This window comes from Caretta caretta, chromosome 13 (assembly GCF_965140235.1).
Source record: "Caretta caretta isolate rCarCar2 chromosome 13, rCarCar1.hap1, whole genome shotgun sequence".
Classification (NCBI taxonomy): Eukaryota; Metazoa; Chordata; order Testudines; family Cheloniidae; genus Caretta; species Caretta caretta.
In genome coordinates this window covers 26302423-26321987 of record NC_134218.1, presented here as the reverse complement: position 1 = coordinate 26321987, position 19565 = coordinate 26302423, and the positions used below count along the sequence as shown (strand labels likewise).

The 19565-nt window shown below is 41.0% G+C and overlaps 1 protein-coding gene across 3 annotated transcripts in view; it reads right to left on the bottom strand.

Annotated features, from left to right (window-relative positions):
• The window catches only part of NCOA6 (nuclear receptor coactivator 6), a 70172-nt gene that overhangs the window by 9783 nt on the left and 40824 nt on the right, over window positions 1-19565 (bottom strand). For 2 of the 3 annotated variants that reach the window (XM_075118829.1, XM_048820720.2), the window contains 4 exons: window positions 16093-16214; window positions 11811-14756; window positions 8900-8968; window positions 6341-6377 (listed from right to left, as the gene is read on the bottom strand). In XM_075118829.1, coding sequence (XP_074974930.1) covers window positions 6341-6377; window positions 8900-8968; window positions 11811-14756; window positions 16093-16214 — 3174 coding nt within the window. The remainder of the gene's footprint in view (window positions 1-6340; window positions 6378-8899; window positions 8969-11810; window positions 14757-16092; window positions 16215-19565) is intronic. The other variant, XM_075118830.1, reaches the window with a different exon arrangement.

The window sequence follows — 19565 nt, the reverse complement described above, 5'->3', positions numbered from 1 at the left end:
GATTGCAGAGCCATTGGCCATTATCTTTGAAAACTCGTGGCGAACGGGGGAATCCCAGATGACTGGAAAAAGGCTAATGTAGTGCCAATCTTTAAAAAAGGGAAGGAGGAGGATCCGGGGAACTACAGGCCAGTCAGCCTCACCTCAGTCCCCGGAAAAATCATGGAGCAGGTCCTCAAGGAATCAATCCTGAAGCACTTACATGAGAGGAAAGTGATCAGGAACAGTCAGCATGGATTCACCAAGGGAAGGTCATGCCTGACTAATCTAATCGCCTTCTATAATGAGATTACTGGTTCTGTGGATGAAGGGAAAGCAGTGGATGTATTGTTTCTTGACTTTATCAAAGCTTTTGACATGGTCTCCCACAGTATTCTTGTCAGCAAGTTAAAGTAGTATGGGCTGGATGAATGCACTATAAGGTGGGTAGAAAGTTGGCTAGATTGTCGGGCTCAACAGGTAGTGGTCAATGGCTCCATGTCTAGTTAGCAGCCGGTGTCAAGTGGAGTACCCCAGGGGTCGGTCCTGGGGCCGGTTTTGTTCAATATCTTCATAAATGATCTGGAGGATGGTGTGGATTGCACTCTCAGCAAATTTGCGGATGATACTAAACTGGGAGGAGTGGTAGATACGCTGGAGGGCAGGGATAGGATACAGAGGGACCTAGACAAATTGGAGGATTGGGCCAAAAGAAATCTGATGAGGTTCAATAAGGATAAGTGCAGGGTCCTACACTTAGGACAGAAGAACCCAATGCACAGCTACAGACTAGGGACCGAATGGCTCGGCAGCAGTTCTGCGGAAAAGGACCTAGGGGTGACAGTGGACGAGAAGCTGGATATGAGTCAGCAGTGTGCCCTTGTTGCCAAGAAGGGCAATGGCATTTTGGGATGTATAAGTAGGGGCATAGCGAGCAGATCGAGGGACGTGATCGTCCCCCTCTTTTCGACATTGGTGAGGCCTCATCTGGAGTACTGTGTCCAGTTTTGGGCCCCACACTACAAGGATGTGGATAAATTGGAGAGAGTCCAGCGAAGGGCAACAAAAATGATTAGGGGTCTGGAACACATGACTTATGAGGAGAGGCCGAGGGCACTGGGATTGTTTAGTCTGCAGAAGAGAAGAATGAGAGGGGATTTGATAGCTGCTTTCAACTACCTGAGAGGTGGTTCCAGAGAGGATGGTTCTAGACTATTCTCAGTGGTAGAAGAGGACAGGACAAGGAGTAATGGTCTCAAGTTGCAGTGGGGGAGGTTTAGGTTGGATATTAGGAAAAACTTTTTCACTAGGAGGGTGGTGAAACACTGGAATGCGTTACCTAGGGAGGTGGTAGAATCTCCTTCCTTAGAAGTTTTTAAGGTCAGGCTTGACAAAGCCCTGGCTGGGATGATTTAATTGGGGATTGGTCCTGCTTTGAGCTGGGGGTTGGACTAGATGACCTCCTGAGGTCCCTTCCAACCCTGATAGTCTATGATTCTATGAATATAAATCAGAATTTAGGAACCGTAGACAAATCATAGGGGATACAAGGAGAACTTTATGGCCAGCAGAGTGAAGGACAATAAGAATTGTGGGTTTTTTTAAAGTATATTAGGAACAAAAAGAAACCTAACAATGGTATTGGACCATTACTGGATGAAAATGGTAGAATTATCAATAATAATAATGCAGAAGTGGAAATGTCCAATAAAAATTCTGTTCTGTATTTGGACAGATGATGTAGTCATATCATATAACACTCTCTCCATTCCATTAGTATCTCAGGAGGATGTTCAACAGCTGCTACTAAAGTCAGACATTTTAAAATTGGCTGGTCCAGATAACTTGCATCCAAGAGTTTTACAAGAGCTCGCAGAGGAGTTCACTAGACCAGTGGTTCCCAAACTTGTTCCACCACTTGTGCAGGGAAAGCCCCTGGCAGGCTGGGCCGGTTTGTTTACCTGCTGCGTCCACAGGTTCGGCTGATCGCGGCTCCAGGCCAATGGGAGCTGCTGGAAGCAGCGGCCAGCATGTCCCTCGGCCCGCACTGCTTCCTGCAGCTCCCATTGGCCTGGAGCAGCGAACTGCGGCCACTGGGAGCCGCGATTTGTTTACCTGCCGCGTCTGCAGGTTCGGCCAATCGGCTCGGCCCGCCAGGGGCTTTCCCTGCACAAGCAGCAGTTCTCAAACTGGAGGTCGTGACCCCTCAGGAGGTCATGAGGTTATTACATGGGGGGTTGCGAGCTGTCAGCCTCCACCCGCAGACCCCGCTTCACCTCCAGCATTTATAATAGTGTTAATTATTTAAAAATGTGTTTTTAATTTATAAGGGGGGTCACAGTCAAAGGCTTGCTGTTGAAAGGGGTCACCAAACAAAAGTTTGAGAGCCACTGGATTATAAGCTGGCTAACTGATAGGGCTCAACATGCAGTTGTAAACAGGGAATCATCATCTAACAAGTGTGTTTCTACTGGGGTCCCACAGGGATCGGTTCTTGGACCTACCCTATTAACATTTTTATAGATGACTTGGAAGAAAACAAAATCATCCCTGATAAAGTTTGCAGATGACAAGACTGTGGGAATAGAAAATAATAAAGAGGACAGGTCACTGAGTGATCTGGACTGCTTGGCAAGCTGGGCACAAGCAAAAAATATGTGTTTTAATAGGGCTATATGTAAACATATACATCTAGGAACAAAGAACATGGCCATACTTACAGGATAGAGGACTCTACCCTGAGAAGCACTGACTCTGAAAAAGATGTGGGGGCTGTAGTGGATAATCAGCTGACCATGAGCTCCCAATGCGATGCTATGGCCCAAAGGGTAATGAAATCTTTGGATGCATAAATGGTGAATCTTGAGTAGGAGTAGAGAGGTTATTTTATCTCTCTATTTAGCAATGGTGTAACTGCTGCTGGAATACTGTGTCTGGTGTCCACAATTCAAGAAGGATGTTGATAAATTGGAGAAGATTCAGAGAAGAGCCAGGAGAATGATTAAAGGCTTGGAAAACATGGCTTATAGTTAGGGACCTAGCAAATTCACAGCCATGAAAAATGCATCACAGACTGTGAAATCTGGTTTCCCCCTGTGAAATCTGGTCTTTTGTGTACTTTTACCCTATACTATACAGATTTCACGGGGGGAGACCAGCACTTCTCAAATTGGGGGTCCTGACACAAAAGGGAGTTGCAGGGGGGGGGGGTCGCAAGGTTATTTTAGGGGGTCGCAGTATTGCCACCCTTACTTCTGCGCTGCCTTCAGAGCTGGGCGGCCAGAGAGTGGTGGCTGTTGGCTGGGCGCCCAGCTCTGAAGGCAGCGCCCTGCCAGCAGCAGTGTGGAAGTAAGGGTGGCAATACAATACCATGCCACCCTTATTACTATGCTGCTGACTTCAGACCTGGGTGGCTGCTGTCTGACGGTCCAGCTCTGAAAGCAGCAGCACAGAAGTAAGGGTGGCAATATTATACCATGGCATCCTTACTTCTGCACTGCTGCGAGCAGCAGCTCTGACTTCAGAGCTGGGATCCCAGCCCAGAAGCCACCGCTCTCCAGCTGCCCAGCTCTGAAGGCAGCGCCGCCGCCAGCAGCAGCACAAAAGTAAGGGTAGCAGTACCGCAACCCTCTTCTACAATAATCTTGAGACCACCCACAACTCCTTTTTGAGTCAGGACCCCTACAATTACAACACCATGAAATTTCAGATTTCAAGAGCTGAAATCATGACATTTATGATTTTTAAAATCCTATGACCAGGAAATCGACCAAAATGGACCGTGAATTTGGTAGGGCCCTACTTATAGTGATAGGCCCAAGGAGATCAATTTATTTAGTTTAACAAAGAAAAGGTTAAGGGGTGACCTGCTTACAGTCTGTAAGTACCTACTTGGTGAACAAATATTGGATAATAAGCTCTTAAATCTAGCAGAGGAAGTTCTGACATGATCCAATGGCTGGAAGTTGAAGGTGGAAAAATTCACACCAGAAATAAGGTGTAAATTTTTAATAGTGAGGATAATGAGCCATTGAAACAATGTACTAAGGGTGGTGGTGCATTCTCCATCGCTGGCAATTTTTAAATCGAGATTGGATGGTTTTTCTAAAAGATATGCTGTAGGAATTATTTTGGGGAAATAATCTGACCTGTATTATACAGGAGGCTAGACTAGATAATCACTATGGTCCCTTCTGGCTTTGGAATCTATGAAGACGACAAACAAGCATATTTGGAGTTCCGAGACACTTTGGAGTCACATAATGTGCCAAAAAGAGTTAGGAAAATGTTCAAGTGTGGTAACCTCATTTTGTGAGCCCTCATATCTCCCATATGTCTAGTTTGTTAGCCTCATTTTTTCAGAAAAATTCTGCACTAGAAGACTCTCTCACCCACGAAATTTCCATTTAGCTTTGCTGAAGCTAAAGGGAGATTATAACGGTAGGCAATCTCCAAACTTAACTATGCAATTACGGTGAGAGCCCAGTGCATGCAACAAGATCGTTTATTTTAAATAATTAACTCAGCAACAGCCCCTGGAACTCTCCATTTTTTTTCTGCTGCCTTTGAGGGGGGCTACCTAAGGAGGATTCTGGGAGGTGGCTCCGACGGCCGAAGGCAGCTCCGGTTCCCCCCTCCTGGCCAGGAGAAGCCCCAGAGCCCGCAGAGGTTTATAGCGTTAGCCCCCATTTAGAGGTTGGTTCTCCCCGCTATCCCAATGAGCCCAATGTGGGCAAGGTTTACCATTTGTCCTGGCTAACAGCTATTCTGTTGTAGTTAGAAAAGCATGAAAGATATGATCACTAGTCTCAGCATAACTATCTTCTCTCTGTCAAAAGTCTAGCAATATTTTTATCATTAAATACTCCAAGAGTCAATTTAAGGTCCCCACTATTAAAAGGTGTGGCCCAAAACATCAATAGACCAGAACTATCATGAAAATCATACTTCATCCTGATGTTTAACCACCTGAGTTACATGGACAGGTGCTGGCTAATGTATTCAGTATGTTTTACAAGACTCTGCCAATATCAGTTTTCGGCAGAATAAACGCTAGCAATCATACCCAAAGTTCTGTTCAGGCTGACATACAGAAGGGGTTCCCTGACCTGCATCTGAAGGAGGTCTCATGGTGACCTCCATGAGATGCTTCCTGAGGCAGAGAGCCCGACCCTTCTTCCGTATGGTTGAGGAAGTACTGATAGATACTGCACCTGGCCCTCTCCCAAGCAGAAGAGCCAGTATTGATGTTCGTCACTGACAGAGAAGGAATGCGGGCAGGAGGCACAGATTTTAAAGCCTGGGGCATAGTACAGTACCCATGTTTGGGTACTGGGGCAGGGAGAGCAGAGGCAAAAAAGAGGCCCCCAAACTAGCTATTCTACTCTAAAATGACTAGAAACTACCTAAAAACAATAAAAACAGTACACACTATAAAAAACTAACTATATACAAGTTACTGGGTACAGGGGCGCGTACCTATAATCCCAGATATTTGGGAGGCTGGTGGATTGCTTGAGCTCAGGTGTTCTGGGCTGTGATGCGCTATGCCAATCGGGTGTCCAGTACCACTGACAGCCCGGCCAGTGGGTGACTGAGGGAATGGCTAGAACAACACGATGTGTTGTGATTAGCGCTCTCTCTCTGTGAGGGCTGACGGACCGATTGGACAAGGTGACAAGGCAATATACAAGTTTGTTTGAGGAAGTGCATCACAAGCAAACAGACACCAATCATTCTGACCTGGACCATGCAGTGATGAGAGGGAACTGGAGACGCAATCAGTCCACCCCACCCTTTATCACCTTAGAGGAAACCATGAGTCGAGTCAGGGTACCTGTGCAGACCAACGGACACTACTACTTTTAAATTCTTTGGCTCTGGACGCATGGTGCACATGCATAAACCCTCAGTGAAATATAATAGGGACCATCACTCGAAGAAGAACTGATTAATAATGCTAAGGTATATAAACTACTTTCAAAATTGCCTCTGCAGATCCCCACTTTTGGGAAGTACACACCTACAATGATGCTGGTCTGGAATTTTTTGGAAAGCAGTGACCATGGGAACCCTACAAGGATCCTCCCATAGAGTAGAACCTAAATGTATATAAGGGAATGCTGTCCAGAGGTGTTGGGGCACATTTGGGAGTCTTAATGCAACAGTATCCCACTTAAATAACACCTGGGCAAACCAGTCTGTTCAGTAGAGAAAACAGATGTGTGGCCAAGGAGAATAAAGAGGCTGTGGCAATAAAGAATTTCTTGAAAGTAGTGTGATTAAGGCAAAGTCAAAGAGAAACAGACATCCTCCAAAGATAGCCACATTCATCCTGAATCTATAGCGACTATCTACTTACCTTTGGCAAGCAACTATTGCAGCATTTGTTTCAAGTTCTGCAAGAGAAAAAGATATATTTCTAACCCTCTGCCAAAATATATACACATTAAAAATCAGATATCTGGAAGGTATGTGACTGCTACCTGTAATATACCCTTTGGGGGAAAACTATGAAACACACTGTAGGATTCTCTCACAACATTTCATGGTAATGTTAAAACACAGCAGAAATACACACAGGCACAGCTATAGTTTAAGAAACCTAGACTAGTTTTAAATATTCTCAGTGTAACATCCAGTATAACTTTTTTCTCATTAGAATAACTTGATCCCACCCTTTGCCTCAAAACACACACAACCCTTCAGGCACCATTACTTATCTCACATCACTTACCCTAAACTAGGTTGGTAAAATAATTTCCCCACTTTACAAGACAATCGTTGCTCTCAAACTAAACAACCCTATAGCTAGAAAATGCCATACTGGATCAGACCAGCAGTCCAGCTAGCCCAGTATCACATCTCTGACGATGGCCATCACCAACTACATCAGAGAGAGGTACAAAAAACCATGGAGAAGGCAACTGTAGAATAGCCTACCGACGGGGAAAGGTTTTTCTTAACCTTCATTTGAGTTAGTCTTTGCCTTATGCCATGAGGCATGAAGGCTTATATCCCTTCTAAAGGGGTTTCTTTTTTAAATCTTGAAAGTATAAGTCAGGATAGTCTTCATATAAATGTACAATCCTTTTTTGAGTCTTGCTAAGCTCCTGGCCTCAAAGATAGCTTGTAGCTATCAGTTCCACAGTCTTATTGTGTATTGTATGAAAAAGTATTTCCTTTTTTCAATTTTAAACTTGACATCTTTCAATTTTATTGAATGTCCTCCTTGTTCTTATATTATGAGAAAGGATGACTAGAAGCTGCTGGTCTACCTTCTTCATACCATTCATCATTTTTTATAACTTTTGCATGTGCTCCTCTTGTATGTCTCCTCTCTATGGTAACCAGTCCCATTTAATGAGATTTTTTCCAGGTCTCTAATCTTCTTGTTGCCAGTTTCTGAATCTCCTCTCCTTTAGCTAAGTCTTTACTGAGACAGGGTGCCCAGATCTGAACACAGTATTCCAGAGCAGGACATGCCATTGATCGATATAATAGTGTTCTAATTTAATATAGTTTCAGTATTATTTTCCACTCCATCCTTAAATATCCTAAAATTTTGTTCACCTTTCTTAGCCACTGCTGCACAAAGCACTGACAAGCTTTTCCTTTAAGAATGCTTTAACAATGGCTGTTAACTTCTGAATTAAATGTAATTTTTCTACAGTGTGTATCAAACCTGACAGTTAGAAAAAGATTTTTTTAAAAACTCACCAAGAAATAAGGGGAGTTGGCTTATCAAACCATTGGATTTATATTCTTGTCTGACCCGCAACAACAGAAAAGCAAAACAGACTGAATATACTAATCTAGAGCAACAGACTGAATTTTGAAATTACTAGAAATTTTCCTTCCATGCAGAATTCTATGGGCAAGGATAATATTCCATAGTAAAAAATCAGAATAGCAGTTTCTTCATGTGAACTCCCTGTGACACCCACATCCCCCTGGCCTGATGAGCAGAACATAACCCCAAAGGCATGCCTGCCTGTAATTGTTTTCTTTCATTAAAATTGATGTTTTTGAACAAGTCAGTGCAGTCTTTTCTTCAGGTCCCATTTCCAATCACACTAAGGCCTCAATCCTGCAAACACACGTGCTGAACTGTACACATATTAATGGTCCCATCAATGAGAGTGGAGCGACTCACGTGAGTGTGTTTTTAGGATTAAGGTTTGTTTGGGTTTTTAAACAGAATTTAATATGTTTATTATCTTAGATAATAGCAAATAGCTCTTCCCAAAGGCAGCAAGAAAAATCGATCAGTGCAAACACTGCTATGGGCTCACTAAAAAAAGAGTAGAAAAGAAGTTAGATTTTAGGGCCGGAATTTCCAAAAGGATCAGGTACCCAGCAGCACATATTTAGGTCTCTAAGGATGCGGACAGATTTTCAAGAGCACTCAGTTTCCCATTTAGGCACCTAAATGGATTTCAAGGGTCTTCAGCACCCAGGAGCTCCCATTTAACACCTCTGAAAATAATCTAGGTATCTAAATGGGAGAACTGAGCTCTTTGGAAAATCCAGCTCTTAAAGTTGATGGCTGAGACTTTCAAAGCTGTCCTGGGAGATTTAAATATACCACCATTAAAATAAATGGAAAATGTGTCTAAATCCCCCATCACTACTTTGAAAATTTCAACCTACATTTCAAAAAACAATAGTCTGTTCACATAAACTAAAATTAAGGCATGCAGGACAAAATGCTTAAACAGCAGGAGCCACCCCAAGCTATCATGCTGATCATTCCCATAAATTTATGAAATAACTGTTTCAATGATTAACAGTATCAAAATTGTTTCAATAAGGAAGTGCTTACAATCAACAGAAGGCAACTGCTTCCCAGAAATGCAAAATAATGCAAAGTTGTATATATAACACATAGATATATGCTGATTTCCACAGTAAAAATTACCTGTTCTTTGAATAGCACTTTCTGGTGTTGCAACTGGAGTTTCCTTCTGGGTTAAATGTTGTGAAGACGCTAAGATAAAAGGGAGGGAAAAGTCAGCACTGGTTCACTTTTCTTTCGAAAGCAATTACAGAACTTTTTGCCTTGCACGATCAGCCCAGCCCACACAGCAATATGGTAACCTAAGACACTGCATCTAAGACTTTTCTTTTTTGGGGTCGGGGGGAACGGGTGGTGGTACAAAAACATAGGAGAAAAAAAATCTCTGCTTGTTTTTTGCATTCAAAATTTTGGATTTCTCCAATCCATATAGAGTTTGTTAGGTTGGAGAATTGGTGAAGTTAGACATCACAAGAGATAAAGGACTGAAAAAGTGAAGGGATTTTCATTTAGATTTTTTAAAATTCTGGTCTCTCTGCAGTTTTAACAATGATATGACTCTAATACCTAATGAACATTTGGGAGAAAGGATGTCTGTTAATGTTCAACACTCTTACTCTTTCAATTAAATTGCAAAAGTTCAAAATACATTGCAGAGATTCTCAAGAAGGCCTCCAGAAAAACCAACGAAGATCTGACTTAATATTCTTTATGCTACTAAGTTAAAAATAAGCAGGGGAAAACAGCCTTGTTAGAAAAAAGCATGCTAAATAATTCAAAAAGAAAATAAACCCAAAAGTGTTTAGGTCCGATTTAAACAATTGACTATATAACTTTAACGCCATAAAATTATACATACATTTTGAGAGAAAACTGAAAACTCAGTTCTTCCTTTAACTACATGGCAAGTCTAATTGAAATTCTGTGTTCTTCCTTCAGTGGCTGATCCCACCGCCAAAATCTAAAGCGGCACAGAATACGTAGCTATCTACCTCTGCTTTTCAAGTCGGTGAACTCAAGTTGCAGGATAAAGACAATCTTGAACTCAGCTTCTTCACATATAAAAAGGCTTTTGCTTTCACCTTTAAAATACCATCATCTCTGGTGTGGAACTGGTGCAGCAATCATCAGCCCTTTTAGTATTTCAAAGTTAAATGTTGCCACACCACATTATGGGTTTGCAATTACTGCCTATGTTACATAACCAGGTGGGCTGAAAAAGGTTACATGGCCTTCAGAATGTTAAAAAAAAAAAAAAAAAAAAAGGGTGGGGGGGTTCCTGTTACTTTTCAGTGAGATGTGGAGTTTTCAAGTGTGGAACTGCAGCTTTCTGGAAACATTAGAACTATCTATTTTGTACTCTTGATATAAAACCTACATAATTCCAGGGGTTATATTCCCACGAACTAACAAGGTCACTCTACCATATTATATTTTATGCTTCCAATGAAAGCTCCTCTCTCTGTAACTAGATTACCCATCTGCTCCCATTCCTCTTCTCGGTATTTATTCCACATACTGAAGAAAAGGAGTAGCAGCAAAGTCACTTGGAAAGTAACACAACATTGTTTGCTACTAATGTTTTAGAGGAAGATTGTCATGGCTAATTTTTGTTACCAGCTTTTTTTCCCCATTGTGGAATAATGTTAAGACATACTTCTAATTATCTGATAAAGCTATCAATAATACTTCAGGTGAAATTGTGGCCCCATTCACATCTATGGAAAAATTCCCATTCAATGGTGTCACGATTTCAATCCTGGTGTCCAAATATCATGATATAAAGCACTAATGGGAAACGCTTCCGAGAATTTACTTCAGAAGCTATTTTATTTCTATTCCATTTTCAGGGGGACTATGAAAAGGACAGCAAAAATTAGCTGGATCATCTTAAAACCTGTTCAGTTGCTTGAATAGTAACCGTGACCAAAAAACCCCAGGTTAGACATCTTTTCGTACTCAAATGAAATTTACTCATAATTACATCTCGCTGTTTGTCTCTCTGAAACGTGGATATTTAAACTCACTCCTTTTAAGTGAAAAAAGAGATTATTAAAAAAGGTGCTGCACATGTATGGGAATTAACCGGTTCCGGAAAGGGTTACCGTGTTTAGAATGGGGACCCCCCTGTGCTCATGCTCACAGTTAAGTCTTCTTACCCACATTTACTTCTTTGGGACAAAAATTGTACTTCATATCGTACTTTGAAAGAAAAATCACTCTAAACGTAATACAAAAACATAATTGCGTTCTCTGGCAAGAATATTTCCAATCCATGCAGAGTTTTCCTGGTTGGAGAATTGGTAAAATTAGAAGTCACAAGAGATTAAACAACAGAAATCGTATGTACACCTTTTATCATCTTTACAGGTGTTCAAATACAACTTTTCTCCCTACTTTTGATCTTTAAGTGAAATTACTCATGTATTATAGCATCAGAGCATACCTCAATTGAAATCTCATGTTAAGTATTTTGCTTCACAAGAGGATTAAGGGGAAGAAATGGTTTTGAGCAAGTAAACTTGTATTTTGAACACAAATATCTTTCAGAACTACTGCAGGTAGCAAGAAAAACTATGAATTTCACGAAATAAAATTATTTTAAAATTGGGGACTATTTTCAAAAGCTCAGCAAGTAGAAAAAATTAATGCAGCCTCTTAATACACTCAAAGACTCACATAAAACTGAACTGAAATCACAATTTTTATGAAGACACTTTTTGTTTCTGTTCCAAGAGGTGACAGAGAGCAATTCTCTTAGGTAAGAACTGAGTTAAATGTAGGAATGAGAAAGCTTATTTCCATTAAAAAAAAGTGTATTTTCAGTGTAATGTTACAAGCACAGTTATACCATTCAGATGCTATAAAAACAATGCTCCAGGAGCAGCAACTGGGTTATATTACCCTCTGTTGAACTGTCTGGATTTTATGTTAATTGCAAATGCATATTCCTAAAGCTCCACGTATCAGCTGAATTTCTGATTCATAATTGTAAGAGGTCGTGGGAGAATAACAGTGCACACAGAGTACGTACCTATATTCTGTGGCAATTCCTGATGTGCTCCTCCTTTTTCCTCCACTAAGCCAATCCCAATTTGCTCATCTGGTAAACCACCACGGTTACTATTAGTGCTTGGAGCGGTGGGTGCAAGCTCTGAGATTACAGGAGTGGTTACTACCGACAGTACATTTGTGGGAGGAGTGTTGCTTGATAAGCTTGGAGATACAGAAGCAGATACAGTAGCAGCCGTGCTAACACTCAAATTCCCAGGCCCAGAAGTGCTCTGTCTTAGAAGACTGAGTGCTGGAGGTGTTACAGTTCTATTGTCTAGTTCTACAGGTATTTGCTCTGTTCCCAGACTATTAGGGACTGATATTTCTAGCCCCTGGCCTTCAACTTCTCCATCCAAAGAATGTTGTTCCTCCCCTTTTTCAAGGGAGCCTGTAACTTTTTTACATGCTTTGGTCAGCAAAAATTGACCAATCTTGTCCACTTTTCCCTTTCCCTTACCGGATGAAACTGGACTTCGCCTGTTTCCAGAAGATCCCGGACTACTTGTTAGAAGAGATGAAACCACAGCTCCAGACTGTGTCACCATTACAGAGCACTGATCAGCTGATACACTAGCTTGAGAACTGGACTCATCTGGGTTAAAATCTTTGACTTGTTGAACATGAGGATGCGGAAGAACATTTGAAGATGCCATAGACGGGGGAGAAGGAAGCTGAATAGGAGCTGCCAGTGGATTAAGAACCAGTGACCTGCTTGTTGGTATACTAGGGACAGGACTATTAGGAGGAGCAGGCCCTGATGAAAACTTTATGTTCTGTGGTATGTGCAGAGGACCAACAACTGCAACTGACTGAGGCATTAAATTAGAGTTAGAGGTCAATGGTGCAGTTGGAATTGTACTTGGCTGAGATCCTTTCATAACCTGAATGATTGAAGATGAGTTTATAAAAACTGGTGTAATGAACTGAGGCCGGGAATTAGACTGAACTGCTGATTGTCCCTCAGAAACCATAACTTTGTTACCTACATTGGGCATTGTGACGACAGTAGAGACTAATGTAGGCTGCAAATGAGATGGCAATGGTGTTGATGTGTTAGCAGAAGATGTAATGGGGTTTGAAGTTACAAAAACTGTTATCTGATTGGGTGGTAAAGAAGTCGAAATAGAGGAGGAGCTAACAGGTCTTTGTATTACTGGAGGGACATTCTGTGTAACATTTAAATTCATCTCTCCTAGTTCTTGGTGCACTTGAGTTGAACAAGCTTCATTATTCTGAGGCAAGCTTAAGGAACTAGAAAGTTCTTTACTTGAAGAGGAATCCTGTAGTGGAGGAACAACAGCTATCTTCTTTAGCTCTTCGCCAGAGGTTACCATTGATGATAATTCAAGACTGGTGAGCCCAGGGGGTTTAATGGTTACATTGGGAGCTCCAGAATTATCAAGAAGTTGACTTAAGGAAGTTGGTGCCTCTCTCATAGACTTATTTTCCTCTAAGCCGGGAAGCCTGTTGGTATCTAAAGATGGCCCATCTTTTTTTGATTGTTCTTCAGGGACCAACATTTTGATTTCTTGGCTGGGAATGCCTTTTAGTTCAATATTAGGCTGGTCTTTGTTACCCTGGACAGCCTGTGTACTCTGGCATTCATTATCTTGAGAAACATTAAGGGTCTCTTTGCTGTCCTCAGGAATGCCAGTCATAACAGATACAGAAATTGCAGGATTCTGAGTATTCAGCATGTTGTTATTTGGAAAACTTGTTGTCGCAGGCGTTGGCAAAGAAGTTGGACCAACTACCATGTTTCTTTGTAATTCCATGTTTTGCAAAAGTGATGGGTTCTGTGGAGTCGGCAATGCTAATTTAGCTGCTTTTGAATTTTGTCTGCCAGGACTTGGCGTGGTTTTCCTACTAGATCCAGGACTGGACCTTCTGCTATTGCTTGGACTTGCTCGCTTTGTTCCTCCAGTGTTGGCTTGCTTTCCTGAATTGACAACAACAGTATCCAACTTGTGTGACTGTGGAGCAGCAAAACCAGACTGACTGTTAATTGTGAGATTTGATGGGGCTTGTCCAATGGCCTTCAAGGTAGTTGGATTAAGACCCTGCTGATCAAATCCTCTGTTAAGATTAGGCCTTGGAGGCAAAGGAATATTAATTTGGGGAGGAAAGAGTCCCGCAATAGAAGCATTAAGTCTCTCTGGAGATAAGCTTATTTCTGAAGGTTCTGTGCTAGGTGGACGATTATTAGGAGTCTGAGGATAGTATGGTCTTGGGCTTGCTCTGTTTGGGGTTTTAGGCCTTGAAGTTTGAGATGGGGTGGCAACATTTGGGAAATGGTGTGTATGAGAGCCAGGTAAAGAATTAGATTGTTGTTGAGGACTTGCACCTTGGGACGCTGAAAGTGGAGAAGGTCCAGGTTTTGGCCCCGTCATCATTAACTGAGTTTGTGAAACTACTAAATGAGAGGTCATATTATTTTGAGCCCCTGATGCTGGCAGCCCATCAGCTCCATTTCCTTCTGCGAGAGAGGGTACTGATGAAACTTCTCCCAGGGGTGAACTGGAAGGATTCTGTACATTATCTTGGTAAACCATCTTTCTTGCACTATTCCCCAGAGGAGGATTGCCTGGCAAAGAAATTCTCTGCTTATCAGGAGATGGAGGTACTGATCCAGGACCTTGTAAACTAACCATTACTGACATGTTACCACTCTGCTGCATTGGCATTCTTTGAGTCTCTGGATTTAAAGGGCCCCTAGGTGGATGAACACCATGTGGCACAGGAAGCCTGACTGATTTAGGATCCTGTTGCATCATAAGCATCATCATCATTTGTTGCTGTTGCTGCTGAGTTGGTGGCTGTGCCTGGGGTGGGGGCGGCTGCTGCTGCTGCTGCTGCTGTGCATGTTGCATAAGTTGAGGTGGCATTTGCTGAAGAGGCCTTTGTTCAGCTGGCTGAGACGGATAACCTAAAAACAGACCCCAAAAGACCTATAAGTTATTCATTCTTAGACACTTCAGAAAAAACAGTATTTGTGTGACCAGCTCCAACAGATAAATAATGTTCCTTTTGTATCACTGTAACATGACAGTGTTCTCTTTAATTAATAGCTACAAGTTTATACTCACACCTGGGTTACAAACCACCCCGGACAAGAGCCATTTTACTGAGGGAAAAGATTTAACAAAAACAAACAAAAAACCCACATGGCATTTATCAGTGCCTTGACGGGGCTCCAGGACCTTGAATTGCAGGAGGCATGTAATTTTACTACCGCAATCAGTGGCTACCACTCTGGGTCTACTTCACCTGAAGAGAAAAGTCTCTGCAGTGGCTTTTATACCAATGTTTTCACAGGCGAGGGTGGAGGTGAACATTGCCTGTATTTACACGTCTTTGAAATGGTGAAAAAAATTAACAGAAACTGCGGGACTCTGAAGATCACACTCGTGACTGCAATTCGATACCTTCAGGGGTACATTGCAAAATCCCACACCATATCACATAGCCAAACAGCAAAAATGGTGTGGTGGTCCTAATGGCCAGTATGGTTTAACATCTGAAACATCCTCTATCTGCGGTCTGTATCCTGTATAAGCTGGGAGGATAAACCCAATTAGGTCTTTTACTTGTACTTCTAATTTCTCCATGGCATTATTTAAGAAATACATAACATATCAATTTGATGTACTATAGGCCCTAATGTTAACAATTAGATCGCTTCTAAAAAAAAAGACAATGAGCAAGTCTGTCTCCATCAATAATATCTTTCAAAAATAAGCAACAAAATAAACAAAAACTTCTACTTTAGGTAAAGAAATCAGTCTTTAAAGACAAATGTTATCTCTGACTCTATGCCCTCTAAGACCAAGAAGACAAAGACTTAAAAATACAAGCACAAAGAAAAAAAAACAGGTAAAATAATAAAAATAAGTCCCAAATGGATTTCCAAATCAAATACAAATCTCTAAGTTTCACTGAAAGAAACATGAAAGCAAAATGAATATTGGCCAAATAATTATAGTAAATTTCACAGGTTAAAATGTTATCCCTGTATAATCCTATTTAATTCAATAGGATACTCCAGGTATAATGCAGACCAGAATTTGGCCTTAAGTGTTCAAATACAGATTAAAGCTTTAAATAAAACAAAACATTTAGACAACAAGCACCAATTATTTGCTAATGCCTGATGTCAGTTAAGAAACAATATATATCCCCATATAAAATATTCCCATAGTCAAAAAATACCGTATCTCATATTTGTTTACTACATTATATGATCGTGTTAAGAAACTTATCACCTGGTGGTCTGTTTGTGAAATCTGAAAGTTTGGGGCCAGTGTTCTCTAAATTCATTCCTTGCTCTCCAGGCAACGGTGGCTGATCAGTCTCCTCCAGGCCAGCTGGACGTGTTTCTGAAGAACTTAAACAGAAATAATAAATAGTAATTAAATGAACATTCACCAGTTCCAGAGCCAGTGCCCAATTTTGTTCCAAATTTGCTTGAATTATTTAGGATTGAATAATAAAAAATCCTTAGCATTTATGTAGTATTTTTCATTCATAGATCTCGAAGTGCTTTACTTAAGTGGGTAAACATTCCCATTTCACAGCTAGGTAGACACAAACACAGGTTAAATGACATGCCCAAGATCACACACAGAAAAAGGAGTAGAGGAAAACAGAACCCATGTCCCCAGATTGCTTGAATAGTTCTCTAATAACACAGTGACAGCTATAGTGTAACTGCATATGGTTGGTAGAAGAGTTTAATTTTTGTAAAGGTCCTGTACCATGATTTCCCATATTATACTCATAACAGACTAGTTCCATATCTCACAGTCCTCTATCGAGATTCCAGAAAAAATTTGTTGAGATACTAGACTTCAAAGGCTGTTTATTCAGAATGTAGAGATCTGTAGATGGTGAATACAGAGGCTCTGCAACTTGGTCACCAGGAACTCAATTATACATGGTTAAACTCTGCAGAAACAGTACCAAAATAGTCAGTTTGGCCATTGTATCTAATCCTTTCACAGACACTGAAAACAGCCTTTTCCTAATATAGAAAACAGCCAATTCTATGGACATCAAACATACCCAGAGGGTGTCCACTGCCAATATAACCTATCTGTGAGAAAGCTAGGGCAGAGATGGAGACTGAAGGACCTCAACTGCTTGACAGCTATGCATATACATTTAAGATGAGGAGAACCTTAACTATATGAAAGCTCCAAGTTAAAATTAAAGTGAGATCACTTCAGCAAAAGAGGGGAGCTGTTACAGTAGTGAAGAGGTTCCCCGCCCTTCCCCTACTCCCCCAATAATCTGAGCTGGAAGTGAATGTCAGTGGAATCCATTCTCTTCCTCAGCAACTTACCTTAGAGCCAGGGAGAGAAGTAGGGAGGTTGCAAGGTAGGGGCTGCAATGCTAGCAATTAGAGCTAGTACAATGGTCTATAATGTGATTCACCATTTGTTAAATTGGTTATTTTGCTATTCATAATTTTGACAAGTATAAAACACTCATATAAATGTTTATACTTACGGAGCTAACCAGAAATGTCAAGTTTTTGAATTATAATAGGTAAAAAAAGCAACATGGCATCTCTATGCAAGAAAGAGCCTTAAACCCAACCAAATAACCCTGTTTGTAAGTCAGTTCCTAAAGATCATCGTCAGACAACTGCTGATCTACAAAGTATGTTGTGGAGAGCTTTACAAACACACAGCTAAGATTTTTGTTTGCTGTGTATAGCAATGACTAATAACTTATTTGAACCTTAAATAGTGTGTATGGCTGAAGTTCACTATGCACACTAAGGCCATGTGTGCATTATGGGAACTATAGTGGCACAGCTACGACACCAAAGCTATGCTGACATAACCCTGTAGTGTAGACAAAGCCTACAGTGACAGAAGGGTTTTTCCATCACTGTAGAAACCCCACCACCTAGTAGCTAGGTTGACAGAATCCTTATTCTGTCAATCTATCTGCATCTACTCCAGCAGCTGGGTCAGCAAAGTTACAGTGCTTAGGGGAGTGGATTTGGCACATCCCAGTGCGCTGTAGCTATGTTGACCTACATTTTAAGTGTAGATTAGGTCAAAGAAACAAATGATTAATTACATACAGAAGTACTGACATGTGGATGGTAGAGAGGCAGAATGAAATATTGATTATTTGAATTTCACCCACACTCATTTGGATTTAAAAAAACCATTAACAGATTATGACAAATCCAAAAATCTGAACCTAATGTTTCAGAATATGCAAACCCTTCACTACAGAGCTTCAGCTCTGAAACAAAACATTTAATTTCAAAAATCCTATTCTGAGAAACAAAAGGCAGGGAGTACCCCTCCATAAAGGGAAAGAATATAATAAATAATAATAAAATCCAGCTGTTATCCAGTGCTTTTCATCAGTAGAGCTCAAAGCACTTTATGAAAGAGATAAAAATATCATTACCCCTCTTGTATAGATGGTAAAACAGACACAGTGAGGTGAAGTGACTTGACCATGATCACTCAGCAGGCCAATGGCAGAGCTGGGAATAGATCCCTGATCTCCCAAGCGCAGTCCTCTACCCACTAGACCACACTGCCCCACTCTCACTTTGGCTCACTAGGCACTACTGAAATATACATACAGCAATTAAAAAAAGATTGAATTAAGACATGCAAAAGTAAGATCAGAGGAAAGGCACAGACAGCAACAGCCCTAGGCATCCGGCATACACATGGCTCTAAAGTGACCCACCCTTTTGTACGAGGGCTCACATTTGCAGCATTTGGTTCTGGTAAAAATCTTTGGTTTTCCATGCATTCTGGGAAACCACGACCTCCCCACACCAACCACCTTGAGTGTAACCAGGAACGTTCCCTTCCACTTCCAGTTAAAAGCACTCTGACCCTTTATCAGATGACAAAATCCTCCAAAATCCTCCTTCTGTCCAGCAGTGCTTATGACTCCATCACCTCATAGCTGCTAAATCCTTCTTACCAATATGTACTATATTATTGCAGGTGTCATCTCCACATAACTTGCTTCATACAGAGTTCTGCAAATCCTAAAGCCTTAGGTGCAGATTTATACAGTGCATTATTGTTTACATCCTGTTGGTGCCTTTGATGTGCGCTGTCCCTACACAGGGGAACATTCACTGAGCTGTAAGGAAAATGTCTAATTAAACTTAGATTTAGTAATACTAAGCCTATTTAAAAAGTTTGCACTAATGAGCAAAATTTCTCATAGCTGAGCTATGTAGTCATCCTATGAAGTAGCCCTTTTTTTCTCCCGCTACTCCTCAACATCCTTCTACACTGACCTCTTAAGGCTGCAGGTCAAATATTTCTCTTAGAATAAATCTTCATTCAAGTGTTCTGCTCACTCATGAACTGACCCTCAAAACTGCATATTGGACAAACTATTTTTAAAGACACAGTTAGGCATTTTCATACTCTAATATGGTTTCAGTTCACATACCAATAACTATTATAACTTTTGGCCACTGAATTAATACAAGTGTAATTTCCAAAAGAAAAAAGAGACATGGAAACCTTTTTAAGGACCATCTTTTAGTTCTGTGTCTGTATAGCATCTGGCACCACAGGTCCCTGGTACATGATGAAGTTCCTTAGGTGCAATGATCATTTTATACATATAAAAATAAAAAAGTGCAGATCACACTAGTACTGTTTTTAGTCAAAGTTCACTGCTCTACATTCTTCCCTATGACTTGCATGGAAACTGCTCTGTAGCTTTTAAGGAG